Consider the following 13,873-nt stretch of genomic DNA (forward strand, 5'->3'; position numbering starts at 1 on the left):
AGAGGAGTAGTATTCAGTTTTTTACATTTACATGTAGGTAGACATTTGACAAACTCACATCTTCTGAGGGCTTAAGATCAGGTTTTAGTAAAAGCCATGGCAGCCTAAAGATAGAAGCAAGGTACTGTCAGAGCAAGATTCTAAGAGAAGGTTCCAGCTTTCCTTATTTCAACTGACACAATCAGAAAATCATATCATAAGACAATTTAACAGATACAATGGCACAATACCGCTTCCTCTCAACCACGTCCACTTGCCATTTCCTTTAAAACGACTCCGATGCCAAAACAGCCAAGCGCTAACTTAGCCAGCATTAAGAGCTAGAGTCAGCTCATAAAGGAAAGAGCAAATATCAGCGCATAAGAAGCATACAGCACTGTATGACTCTGACCAAAGGCAATGAAGACACCTTCTCAGCACCTCTAACCTCTACATGAAGCCCAGCTGACCCATAATAGCTTTGTGGGGAAGAGGGAAACAAGCTTTTAAACAACAAATCCCATCTGCAGATCTGAAATAGAAGTCAGACTCCAAGACTAGCTGAAAACAATTGCTCTGCATTTAACTTTGTTCAGCTAATGAATTATACAATTTGAAAGGAATGAGTGATTCTCAACTCCCTGTTGTGCTCCACGGGTACCAAAGGGAGAGGTGATAAGGCTACTGACCACCTGCAGCAGAGAGAAAAACAATTCATTACCTCCCAGGTCACAGAGAGGGGATTAGCCATGAGGGAAACATAACTCATATTTTAGATCAGAGTTGAAGTGTTATGTTTTTTTAAGACAATCTGTACCAGCTGCTGTACAGTGGAACACCACATCCAGTCTGCACCAGACACTTCTTGCTCACAGCTTAATGCAGTCATAAATTCCATCTCAGTTATTCTCCTGACCAAGGAATGTTGCAGAAGGCTGGGCTCTTCATCAAGTCACCTCATTTTCTGAAGCCTCACTTCTTTCACCGGGGTGCTTCCAGACACTGCCCTTCTTGTCCGAAGCACATACTTGTTTCTCTAATCCCTTGGGCAGGCACAGCTGAAAGCAGGTAAGCTCATTAGCCAAAGCTGAGGCTGAACACCTACCCCCCATGAGGTGTGAGCTGGCCTGTATTCCAGATCTGGTATTTTGATTAGTCATTTCCTAATTACAGGATTCTTTAGTGAAATTTGAGACATATTGCTAAGAACCTACGGTTAAATAATAATTAAAAAAAGATACAAAATAAAATTAATTTTAGGATTACATCTATCATTAGAGACTTGTTTTCCACAGCATAATAGGTTGGGCAGAATTTTGCTATTGTTTTGAAACGTGTGCATGATTTTATTATTATTGATAGGCTTTGTTAAAAGAAAAATGGACTAAAAAATGATAGCATCCACAGGACCCAGGCAGGCATTCAGATATTTTGGGTTGGTTGTGTTTATTTTTTTTTTTTTTTAACAAATGTGTTTTCAGTAACTGAAAATGAATGCTAGCTTGATCAATAACACTTCATTATCTACCAATACCATTATGTTTAAAACAAAACAAAAAACACAGTGCTTTGTAAAAGACTGACAATAGTTGACATACTCAACAGGCTATGCCTGAGCTGTCCCAGTTGTTTCTGGTTAATTAACTTTCTACAATAGCCAATTTACTCTTTGGATCTGTTAAGAAATCAGGATCCTTTTTTCCAAGCATATCTCACAATGATAACTTATGCTCACCTCACTTTCAGTCAAAATTAACACAGCAAATCCTTTCCTGTGAAATCTGCCCAGAAACAGCAACACACTTGCTCAGCAAACACCGCAAGCACATAAAACCAACGCTTTGCAAACTGCACTTTCCTGCTTGGAGGTTTCCAGGCGGAGCTTAAGATTCCAGGTGTTGATCTCTAAAGCCCTGGCTAACTAAGGACTTATCTGTCTAACAAATCAATGTTTTTCCCTATGGAAAATTCCCTCAACTATGATTTTCAGAGATATGCATGTGCTTGTTTCAACACAGTATAGATAGTCATCGTAAAAGATCCTTTGCTTTACTGCAGCCTAGATCATCTGAATTTGATAGGACATTTGGCAAAGTATGTGTTGCAGAACATGACATACAACTTCGTGGGCCCTTTCTTTATTCTGAGGGGCTGCTATTGACTCTCCTCTCTGTATCACCGGAATTTTCTTTTGAGCATCGTGCTTTTAAAATATTCGGTGGCAACCTAATTCTGCTTCTGCCATTAGAGTCCAAATGCTTCTGATTACAGACAAGCCTAGCTATCTACATTAATGGAGATATCCTTTACAGTTCCAGTTACACTATTCAATTGTAGCGTGAACCGAGAAGAATGTTGACAAACTTTCACAGCCTGAGCAATTCGAGATCAAAAACCATCCTGTTTTTTTTAATGTGTAAAAGGATTAGGTTAATATAAAGATGTTTAAGAGCTTAACATAACTATGATGAACTTTTCTATAGCTCTGTCAGTTCAAGTTGCATTTAAATCTTAGGAACGTGATGCTTGGAAGTTGCTTGCATGAACTGAGATTTTTAAATCTTTGTACTTCAACTGCTCTTCCCAGAACGGAAAGTCATATAATTCTTTCACATAATTCCACTAATCAATACAGACAGCTTCCTTCTGTTCTCTCTCTTATTGCTCATTGTTTAATTGCCTATATTAGTTAGAGAGAAACAATTTTCCCCATGAAAATTAGGACAAAATTATCTCAAATACCATTAAACAAGCTGTAATGTGAAACTTCTTTCAACCATACAAAATGCTCATGCACTCCCTATGTGCAAATATTTTTTTATGCTTTACAATCACAGAAATACTGGTTGAAAGAGTCCTTCAGAGGTCTCTAATCACCTTGCTGCTTCAAGTGAGACTGACATCAGCACATACATGGTGTGGCTGTCTCGAAAACACCTAAGAACAGGGATCACACAGCCTCTGTGGGCGACAACTTCTACCGCTGCACTACCCATCCGGTGAAGAAGCTTTTCTGAATTTCTAGTATGAACTTCTGCTATTTTATTTCGTTGGAGAGCATCATTAGGATTTTTTAAACTATCAGTCAGGTGAGGAAGACAGATTTTGTGCTTGGATTAGTAGCTAAATTAATCTTTAACAGTACTGGGCTATTTATCACTTTCTCAAATTCCCATCCCCATAACGATTTCAAATCATGATACTCATTATGTTGTTCTTGAATTACACATGACTGCAAAAAATGTGACTGTAAATCACTTTTTGTTGTATCAATACTTTGACCTTTCAATTTTTGGACAAGAGTTTACATCTTACCATTTTATACTAATAATGTCTCTATATCCACATCTGGCTGGATTCTATCTATTATAATCCATAACAGACTATGCAGAAGCATAAAGCAGATCAACTTTAATCAAACATAAAATCACATGCGGCTACCAGATGCAAGGTGTACCTTTGCAAACAAAGTAATCAATCACAATATAGAACAAAACATGTATTATCATCATATTTTCATTGAAACAACCACACAAATTTTTTTTTAAAATAGTTTCCAAGAAGGTGATGGGTCTGAAAGGAAGTCTGTGGCTGCAATTCTCAACCAATTATTTTAAGATATGCCTTGTTTCACTGTTCTCTCCTTGACGGCTTCAAGCCAGGCTAAGCATATTCTGCAGCCTCTTGGTCAGTTCATGGTTCAGTTTTGACAACAAACACCTGTTTAAACTACAAGTAGCAAAGCGTAAAAACCCATAAGGAATGCGTAAAAGGTGTAAAGCTGAAAAGACTTCTTTAAAATTTTAAAGGTACACACATCCATAACACTAGAAGCACAAACAAACGTCATTTAGAGCTGAATTTTTGGATATTGTGTTTATTTCCAAGAAGGGAATCTCCCGCTGTGAGGTAAAGTACAGTGCTGAAAGGCCAAAGAGTAAAGATATGTGGAATTGCGATGGGGGATGTGATAGCTACTCACAGTACTCATTACAACATTAATCCCAACAGATACTTAAGGTCTGTTAGATAACTTATGCAGAACATTGTTTCATTTGACAGCATCTGGACAGAAGATAATTTACAAAAAAAACCCAGTTACAATAAGGAGCCATGAATTTATTAAGGAAATTGAAAACACAAGCTTAGCTAGAACTGAATGTATGGAAATGTTAGCAACCTCATTACAATTCTCACACAAGTATTTGAAGTTTTTGGTAAACTTACATTTACCTGAAAGCAGCAATGTATCAGGAGATAAAAGCTACTCAGATTTTTCTTCCTTGTAAATAGAAGTTGTAATGAAAAATCTCTCTATGTTCCAGATAGAGAGTAATGACTTTTAAGAATCTTTTGGACTCCAGCTAATATATCTTACATATCAGAAACCTAATGGTTCCTTTGCCAAGCTATGTCCATGCACCCATATGAAGAAGCGATGGTGGGACAGGCAAACTGACTAAAACCAGGTTGTTGCTATTGAATTTAGTGAAAATTCACCATGCGTTCATCTTAGAAGTCAGTAATTTTGCCACGTCAACTGCTAATTTAATTTTAAAATTCTGTTAGACAAGAGAACTTGAATTGCTCTAATGATTATTTTGACTGGTGAAAAAAGTGCACTTTGTAAAAAGGACCACACTGCTAAAATTTTAGGACAGCTTTTTTCACTTTGTTTCTTTTATTTTTAGAGAAAATATATGTACAGGTGAGATAAAGAAAGGGAAGCTACTGCTGAAAGATAAGACACTCTGAAGCATGAATTCAAGCACCAAGAAAATTAATAGTTATCATATAAGTCTACTCATACTTGCATCTGCATGAAATTAGCACAGATTAGCAGCTGAACTCCTGGTCTGGGATTTAGGAGACCACTGTTTATGTTTTTCTACACTAATGTGAAAACCAAAACCGGTTTCCCTTCAGGAGAAAATAATTTTTTAACAATGTTTTGAATTTTTTTTTCTGAGGACAAGACTACCCCTATAGATCTACTACGGGTCTATTACTCCTTATATAGCTGGGTCAATTCTAACTTGTACAAGTAATTAAACATAAATTATGCGAAAAGACAACGTGATTTATTAGATCACTGCCTGAGAGACGGGGGATTAGGGAGATGCAAGCTTATGGTCTTACTTGGGATGCAGTTACTGGATATGTTAGCTTTAGTAGAAAAAAAAAAGTCTTTGGTATAAGAAGCACAAAGCAGGGAAAGCAGGGAAAGAGAGGCAGGGAATTTCTTGTTTCTGTACCACATGTGACATGTTATCCAGTTATCCCCACAGCAGTTCTCATATTGCTCTCTTCTACTCAACAGAAAGCTGGGCCAGACTAGTTCTCTGTAGATTCTAGCAGTGGCAGAGCACCAAACACAAAGTAAGAAATGCTGGGTAGAGACAAAGAGACATTTATTTAATGTATAAAGTAAATACGGTTAAATGACAACAGAGAGGCTTAGGATATCCTCTAGCTTGAGCAAATAAATTCAGTTGTTGTTTCAAAGGTATGCGTGAAACATGAAAATAGCCAATGTTCCCCTGCATAATAAGCGTATTTGTTATTTAGGAAAAGAGTAAAAGATGCAAACAAGGAACCAGAATCATAGAATAATTTGGGTTGGAAGGGACCATAACCACCATCCAGCTCCAACCCCCCTGCCGTGGGCAGGGACACCTCGCACTGGACCGGGCTGCCCAAGGCTGATCAAGGCTGCCTTGAACGGCCCCGGGATGGGGCACGCTTTGCTTTTGGAAATGCTTAGCAAGTCCTCTGATACAGTGACCCCCTTTTGCGAGGGACTTCCCTGCTTCATTCTTCCAAGCAACCGTTTAGGGCTCGGGGGAGTTTCACCCTCCTGCAAACTTGTGGAAATGCAGGAAGGAGCTGAAGAGAAACCAAATCCACGTTCATTCGCGATGCGTGCACTCTGTCGAATATACTCAGAATAACCCACAGCTGGAAAAAAACACCTGTCCTTCACTCCTATCCACCTCGCTTCTTATCCCGTTCTTTTCCTAGCGAATGCCTAGAAGCCCCGCGTGCCCCCCGGTCCCCCCGCAGGCTGCTGCCCCCGCAGGTCCCCTCCTCCGCCCCAGCGCCCCCTCCTCCCCCGCCCCGCCCGGGGCCGCCGGCAGCGGCAGCAGCGCCCTCTGGCGGCCGGTGCGCCGCGGGAGCGATGCCGGGCACGGGCACGGAGCGCAGCTCGGTCAGGGCACTTTTCACGTTGGGGGCTGAACGAGGTCGTTCTCCACTGAAACCGGTTTGGTGAAATGGCAGAAGCGCTACTATACCGTCTGCTAGGAGAGAAGAACGGGGGCTTTGGCACAGAAAGAAAGAGAAATCAAGCCTGATCTAGTGGGACGCGTCCCTGACCATGGCAGGGGCTTGGAACTGGATGGTCTTTAGGTCCCTTCCAACCCAAACTAATCTATGATTCTATAAACATTAGTGAGTGGAAGAAACAAAATCAGGTACTAATATCTCTTGTCTCAGTGCATGTTCCGTTAGCTCACAGGATGTTTTTCCAGGAAGAATGTCAACCCTCGCTCGCTCTCCTTTCCTCTCTCCCCAGTTCAGCAGTATTATAAAACAGGGAGTCTGCTTTGAAATCAAAACATCCCACTCAATCTCATACTCTTGAGTTCTGTCCTGGTCAATACCCTCCCACTTTACTGCCTAAGCGCAACCTACTTTGTTTCAAAGAGAAGAAAGTAGGAATAGATGTGTACTTACATTTATCATGGAAAAACAACCTTTACTCTTTACGATAATTAATATTTTGTACATAGTTCTTTTTCTGTCAAGCACTGATTGGCAGATGAACAGAATATCACCACATATACTTCTAAATTCCATGAATATACACTACTGAGCCTACTGGTTCACCTAAGAGTCCTTCTCTGACGTTTTTGGCATCACAAAACTCTCCAATGAACCATCCTAGTGACTTAGGACTATGGCCCATACCTTCAGAAAACATTTAAATATTGTCACACAAACTCAAATCCCTCAGCAGGAAAAAATTATTCCTTCACTTGCTTTCCAATGGAGAGGTAACACAGGATACATTTAATTCAGAAGTTGGCCTTTGGTAGGGCCCAACACTATATGTTCAAGAAAAATTCTAAGAATTTAGAGCAACTATAAGGAACAACCACCTAGAAGTATAACAACAACTGGCAATCTACAATCTTGAGCCTTCACAAGTCAGAGGTTGCCACTGCACTATCGTGCTTAAAAGCCCCCAACAGACCAATCCCTCATGAAGTTCCCCAAGCATTTTCATACTTTCTGGTTTCTTCAATATACTATGTCAATGATTTCCATGATGTTTCCTTTTTTTTTTTTTTTTTTTTTGTTTCAGCACACCAATATAATGAAAAACAGTGAGTAACTGCTCCCTGCTCTGTTTCTCCAGGACACTCAAAATGGTATGGCTAGCTACCAAAACTACTTACTCCTCAGTCAGCTGTTCTCCAGGAGGAAAACAGTGTCTTCCTCCTATTCAGTGCCTCCTCACATCTAAGCCATTCCATGTCTCTACTGATCTGGTTGCCTGCTGTTTGGCTATTCTAATTCTACTATCATCTTTCTGAACTTATACACTGATGTAATGACATTTTCTGTTTTGTTCTTCTTGGACTTCATGATACCTAACACTCTGCTTGCCTTCTTGACAGTCATGGAGCCAGGATGTTGTCTGCAGCAAGCTGTCAGGTTGGGTTTTTTTTGGTGACAAAGCTAGCTGGGAGTCCAGCATTGTATCACATAGTTAGGATTGTCTCCCCCTCTCCATTTGCACCTCTTGGCACAAAGTCACCTAAATATTTGATCAGTCACTCTGTCCGCTATGAGACCTTCACGTGATTCCCAGCTATTTATTTTAGACAGGTAATTCTGTACTACCAGAAATGTTATCGCTTGACTATTCACTACTTTCCCAAAGCAGAAAACCCTGTTAAGACCCCATCAGTGACCTCCTTCACTGTGGAGCCTAACCATTTATTCTTACTTTTCTTTCTGTCTTTTAATGAACAATTAGTCTGTGAAGAGAGTGTCTTTAAGACTTCTCAGTGAACACTCTTGTTAGCAACATTTTGAAAAGCCAAGTCTGTTCTGTTAACCAGCATTTTCACTGACTCCTTCAAAGAACTTTCTAATAGATGTGCGAGGCATTGCTTCCCCTTATAAAATGAAACTACTTCTTCATCTCTTTCTTGCTGTATCATCCACTTCCATTTACCCACTGATCTATTCTCTACTAGAATTTCTGTTAAAGAACTTCCTTCTGCTTCAAAGACTTCTTAAATAATTGGTGTCATATGTGCCAAATTTCATTCCTCTCCATTTAGTAACTCAGCAACATCTTACTTGTGTTATTTTAAAGTCTTGAGTGAATATCATAAGGTCATAATGTTTAACATTTCTCCTAGTAATATGCTCTAATGTCTTTTATTGAAGCTGCGGTGCACCAGTAAAGCAAATTCAGTGCTAGGGATAGTAACACCAAACCAAAAACATTACAACCACATGAATGCCAGTTCAAATGTGTTCAGAGAATTTTGCTTGGTTAGTTTAGTACTGGCAGTCTCTATGTTGTAAGACATATCATTTGTCTTTTAACACCATATATAAAACCAGCATAAAGTCCAAGTTATGCATGATTACTATAATAAATCAACAAAATGCATTTACCTCCACACATTCAAACCAGATGAAACTTGTACTAATGCATGATGTGCTAGTGTGCATTGATGGTGATGGAACATCAGCCTCATGCTTCATCTGGAGATTAATTTCCTTAAAAGGAATGCCTAAAAAAGCTCAAACCTCTATTTTACATGGGTTTAAATGTGATTACATAAATTCATGGGATAACACTCACCAGGAGTCACTGCAGAACACTGGAATCTGCTGCCATTTAATGTTGAAGTGTCTCTGCATGCAAGCCCTAGTATTCCCTTCTTCACAGTGGATCGCAGTTGGATCCAGACACTAAGCAAAACAGACTTAATTTCATCTACTACCACCATTCCCATGTGGTCATTAATTTTAACTTGTCCAAAAAAAACCCGTATTTTTACTCCAAAAGGCTATTCCAGTTCCATTATCTCAAAACTTACTCATATCTCATCTCCCAGTTATTCCCTGTCTCCCTTCACATGAGAATACATAAGAAATTCCTGTGGACATCAGACGATGTTCTCTATTACCTTAGAGTTCTCTCCAAGAAGCAAAGCTTAGTGGGAAAGAAGAGATCAAAGAGACTGAGGATGAGTGTAAGGAGTAAATTTGCAGAGGCCAAGACAAGTGAGGTAGTGTGGAGCCCTGTGTACTCATCAAAATCGCCTGATTTCTAGTCCTCCGTGCCTTGGAAACACATAGTTAGGAGACCAAATTCTTCTGGATTCCCAAAATATATACACATTGTTAATGTATCTACACACAGAATTAAGGTGAAGTCCACATGAAAACAGATAAACAAAACACTTGAAAGAGCAATCAAAGATGGAGAGGTTATTGATTAGTGACATATTAACCTCTGATGTTTCTGATGGAGAAAAACCTAACCTGAAGTATCTCAGTTTGAGATGGGTTTCTGGGTTTGTTTTTTAAAGAAATCCGTGTTATTTCAGATTTGAATTCAGAAAACTTTTAACCCTTTCTCTTTACACAGAAGCAGCTACCTCACAGTAGAATCGCAAGTAGTCATGCCTACTGAATATACACCGTTGTACTGCTGCTGGCATGAACTGCACTTACCAGAATACAGCACATACCTACCAATTTCTGCATAAGCTACAAGTGCCTTTCTATAAAATACCAAAGCCCAAATATTTGAAAGTTCAGAAATAAAGACCTAACGCTATGCTGAGCTACTGAAGTACTGTCCCTGCATCAACATCCTAGGTGGGAAAGAGATCACCTCCCATACACACAAATACAAATCTCAAAAGAGTTCATTCCAACATGATAAGAAAAGGAAAAAACAAATGTTTCACTATTTAATCTATATTTCCCAGAATTCCAGCTATCTCAAATACAACAGTTAGGCAGAAGAATACAAATATAAACACAAAATCTTACACAATACATCTATACTGTATCTACTCAGTTACTAAGACTGTAATGCAAAGACGGTATCTTCTAGAACAGTTAAACTCCACATCACATCAAAGAAGATTTAGTTAAGAAAAACAGGCAGTATATTGTCCTAACAGTTTTGCTCAGCATTAATCATCAGGGCACTGACTTTGGGGTGTCCTTTGCCGCACTAATTAATTTAAGTCCTATGGATTAGAGGCATCTGTAGTGTAGCACACTATGCTTCTACTCTGTTCCTCATGCAGTGATAATTAACCAATTACCAAAAGAGGAAAATAAATTAATCACTAATAGGATTCAAGTGTGCATTTATTTACATTTGTTCTGAGTTTGGGTAGCAGAGGGAGAAAAAAAGAGGAGATCTGTTTAAAAATAATAATTTAGCAAACAGAATCTGCAGCCTGCACCATTCAAAAGGCCCAGAGAGGAAATTTTATAGAAATTTCAAAACCACATTTCATAGACTGTGCCACTTTAGGTTACTATCTCCTTTCATCTATTTCAGATCTCTTTATGACCTGGAATAAGTTTTGCTTTGTGTTCTAGTGGGATCAAGAGCAAAGGGGTGATATGCAGTTCAAACGAAACAAATTCTTTTTAAGATGGTACCCTAGTATTTCAGTTGTTAGCAAAACAATATAAGGGAACCCTTCACCAATACTGATATAATGAATCAATAACATTACTGCGACACTAATGAAATGCACCTACTTTCATAATCAAACAAGAAAAAAAGAACCTGAACACAGTTAATTGTTATTATTCTCCAGACATTTTGATCATAGCCCTCAGAAACAGGACTGGAACTTTATTGCTACTGCTACTGCTTCAAATTAGAGAAGAGCTATTCTATTAACACAGAAAAAGTTGTAACTGTAATTACATCCCAAGTTCAGGAAAGTATTTGCCACACACACAACTTCAAAGAAACATATAAAATTCAATCTACAAACTGAATATGCTCTGCATAACTTGGTTTCAGCCTTGGTAAGCATGCATGATTATCACTAATTGAAGAATGCATTGTAAGTATTCATACCTGAAAGAATTTATTGCATCTTCCTCAACAAGGTCAATCAAATGTTCTGATAAGAAACTAGTTGATTGCAATATGGAATGTGCATGACAAAATAAATTCTCAAAAGAGACACATTCCTCAGAACTCATGGGAACACATTGGGAAGCATGTCAAAGTCTGTTCTGTACTTTTTGAGTCAGAATTTTGGAGCCAAATAAAATACAAACTTACTTTTTTTCTGATCCATTTTTTGTGACACAGATGGATGGGTAGGATGTAATACTGGCAGAGTGGTCATCCTCTCTGTTTTGTTAAAGGATGTATCTGTAGACCGTGAAGTCACCTGCTCTGCAGAAGCAAACAGCTGGGTGCTGCCTTCAGAGCCCTCTGCCAAAGCAGCATCATATGTAGGGTGAGGACTGAGCACTGTGGCTTGAGTTGTGAGAGCAAATGAATTTTCCTGGAAAGTCTCTCTGAATGTATTTGAGTTCTTGTTCGTTTGGTCAATGTGGGATAAAGGCATCGTGGTCCACAAATAGGGCCTTGTGCTGAGGTCCATTGTCGAATCACTCTTGGAACTGTTTTCAGCTGTGTTTGGTGAAAGGGCATCAGATGTTTCAATGCCACTGTTAACTGTGAGGACCTCACTTCCATTTGAATAGAAGCATGTTTTTTCTAACACCCCTGGAAGAAAGGAAAAAAAACACCAAAATTATCATTAACTGGAAAGACAAGGGTTATCGGTTTGGTTATGAAGTTTAATAAATATAATAGCACAAATTAAAAAATGTTTATTTCGAAGTTAAAATTAAAGAGAACTGATGTTAAGAATTTCATGTAGCAACAAAATAACAGTAGCACAGCAAAACAAAAGCTATGACTATTAAAGGATAAAGAGACATATAAATAGAGAAACAAATAAACGCTTGCATGAACTAAAGATGTTTTAATCTTACTTCTAGTAGGTCACTGAACTCTTATGTGTTTGTAACTATAGTGTCATTTTGCAGAGCTCTAATAATCATTCATTCTACCATAGTGTTATCAAGACTAGCAATATTTTTTTCCCCTCTTTTTGAATTGCACCATCTCTTGTTTTCATAGTACCATCATCTTCGGAAAGCTACTTCCAAAGTTCCAAGGGAATAAATGAATTTTTAATATATTTTATATTCACTATCTTTAAAGTGGAAAGAAGTTTGCTTTCTCTATATAGGATTATGTAATTTAACCACCACTGCTAAATATAGGTCCATGAGTTCTCTGTCATTCTTCTGTAATACTGGATTTTAAATATATAATTGTATCCAAAATGTTAGGCACTTGCTGTATTAGGATTTTTGTTCATTTATTGTATCATAGACAAACACAGACTTTGCTTAGTTGCGTATGTTGAACAATTGCAAGTAACTATAGTACACAAATCGAAACAGTTGCATAACACTAATGAGATGCATCCCACAAGCATGAGGGAATTCAAACTAAATAGTAAAATAATCTATTTTAAAACTGTGAATATTACTGAAATATTTGATTAATCCTAATAATAATAATCCAAATAATAAACAAGGCATCTGAAACACAGGGTATATAATTTGGTTATCTATATTAAAAACTACAAATGCTAATTCCAATTTTTAACTAAATTTTTACCCACATTTTTAATGCTGTAAGAGAAGCAGCACTCTGTATCACAATATAAGACACTTTTTTGTAAATAGTAAAAGCAATTTTTGCCACTAGATAGTCATGTAAAAGAGTTTAATAATCATAATAAACACAGTTCAGCTAGAATTTATTACAAATAATTAAAAGGAACATACAGTCTCCCAACTGTTTTTGAATACCCTGGCAACAACTGATAATTTTAATAGCTTTTATTGTTGTCTACTACTAACAGTGATATTTAAGCACTCCTCTCACATTGTTTCAAGACAATAAAGTAAAACCTAAGGAGTGAAGAAATTGGCAAAATCCAAAGAAAAGACCTAAAACACGGCTTCCTCCAGCTGGGCATTGTATGGAAAGAAGAGAGTTTTCTGCTTATGCTTTCAGCTCCTTTTCTTCCCTCTCATCCTTACTGCTTGCTGCATTAAGGCTCCCTCAAGCTAAAAAGATTGAAGCGTATTAGCAAGAATTCACCATTTGTTGTTCTCTACAAATCCTCTGAACTCAAGGCAATTCACGTAAGTTTTTCTTTCCACCCATCACCTCTCAGCCGGGCATCCTTCACCCACCATTACTCTAAGCTCTCTCCCTAGCCAAACCCACTGCTCTACCAACTTCAGGCACCACATACAGCCCATAGCCACTCAGGTATCCTGAGCTCCTTCCCACTGCTGTTACTGAATTCCTCTTCTCGCCCTTCACGCACTAGACTAAATCATTTGACTGGTCTGAAATTCAAGGACTGAGCAGGAAAAAATCTTTATTAATCACAGCTACAAATAACTAACAATGCAAAAAAGAACTCAACTTCATTTACAGTCTGAAGTGACTTTGGGTTAGAAATCTTTATAGGTAAGAAGAAAAGAGAACTAGAATAGCTGAGAAGGGACAATCTTAGCATTTTCTTTTTCATTGAGTAAGCTTTAACTATAGCAACTGGAACCAGCAAGAAAAACTTGTAAGATTCCTGAAATATAATGGGTTTCAATAAAACAGTTACCATGCGAGATTTACCATATCCTCATCTGTCCAGCCTGAGTAGTTTTGGCTCCAGTGTCCCTAGCTGTGAGTAAATCTTTGTGTCTAACTTCTACTGGAAGA

The 13,873-nt window shown here is 38.2% G+C and overlaps 1 protein-coding gene across 6 annotated transcripts in view; it reads right to left on the bottom strand.

Moving 5' to 3' along the window:
- The window catches only part of CORIN (corin, serine peptidase), a 136,729-nt gene that overhangs the window by 98,701 nt on the left and 24,155 nt on the right, over positions 1–13,873 (bottom strand). For all 6 annotated transcript variants that reach the window (XM_054064705.1, XM_054064707.1, XM_054064704.1 and 3 more), the window contains one exon: positions 11,336–11,788. In XM_054064705.1, the coding sequence (XP_053920680.1) occupies positions 11,336–11,788 (453 nt within the window). The remainder of the gene's footprint in view (positions 1–11,335; positions 11,789–13,873) is intronic.

This window comes from Cuculus canorus, chromosome 4 (genome assembly GCF_017976375.1).
Source record: "Cuculus canorus isolate bCucCan1 chromosome 4, bCucCan1.pri, whole genome shotgun sequence".
NCBI classification, from domain to species: domain Eukaryota; kingdom Metazoa; phylum Chordata; class Aves; order Cuculiformes; family Cuculidae; genus Cuculus; species Cuculus canorus.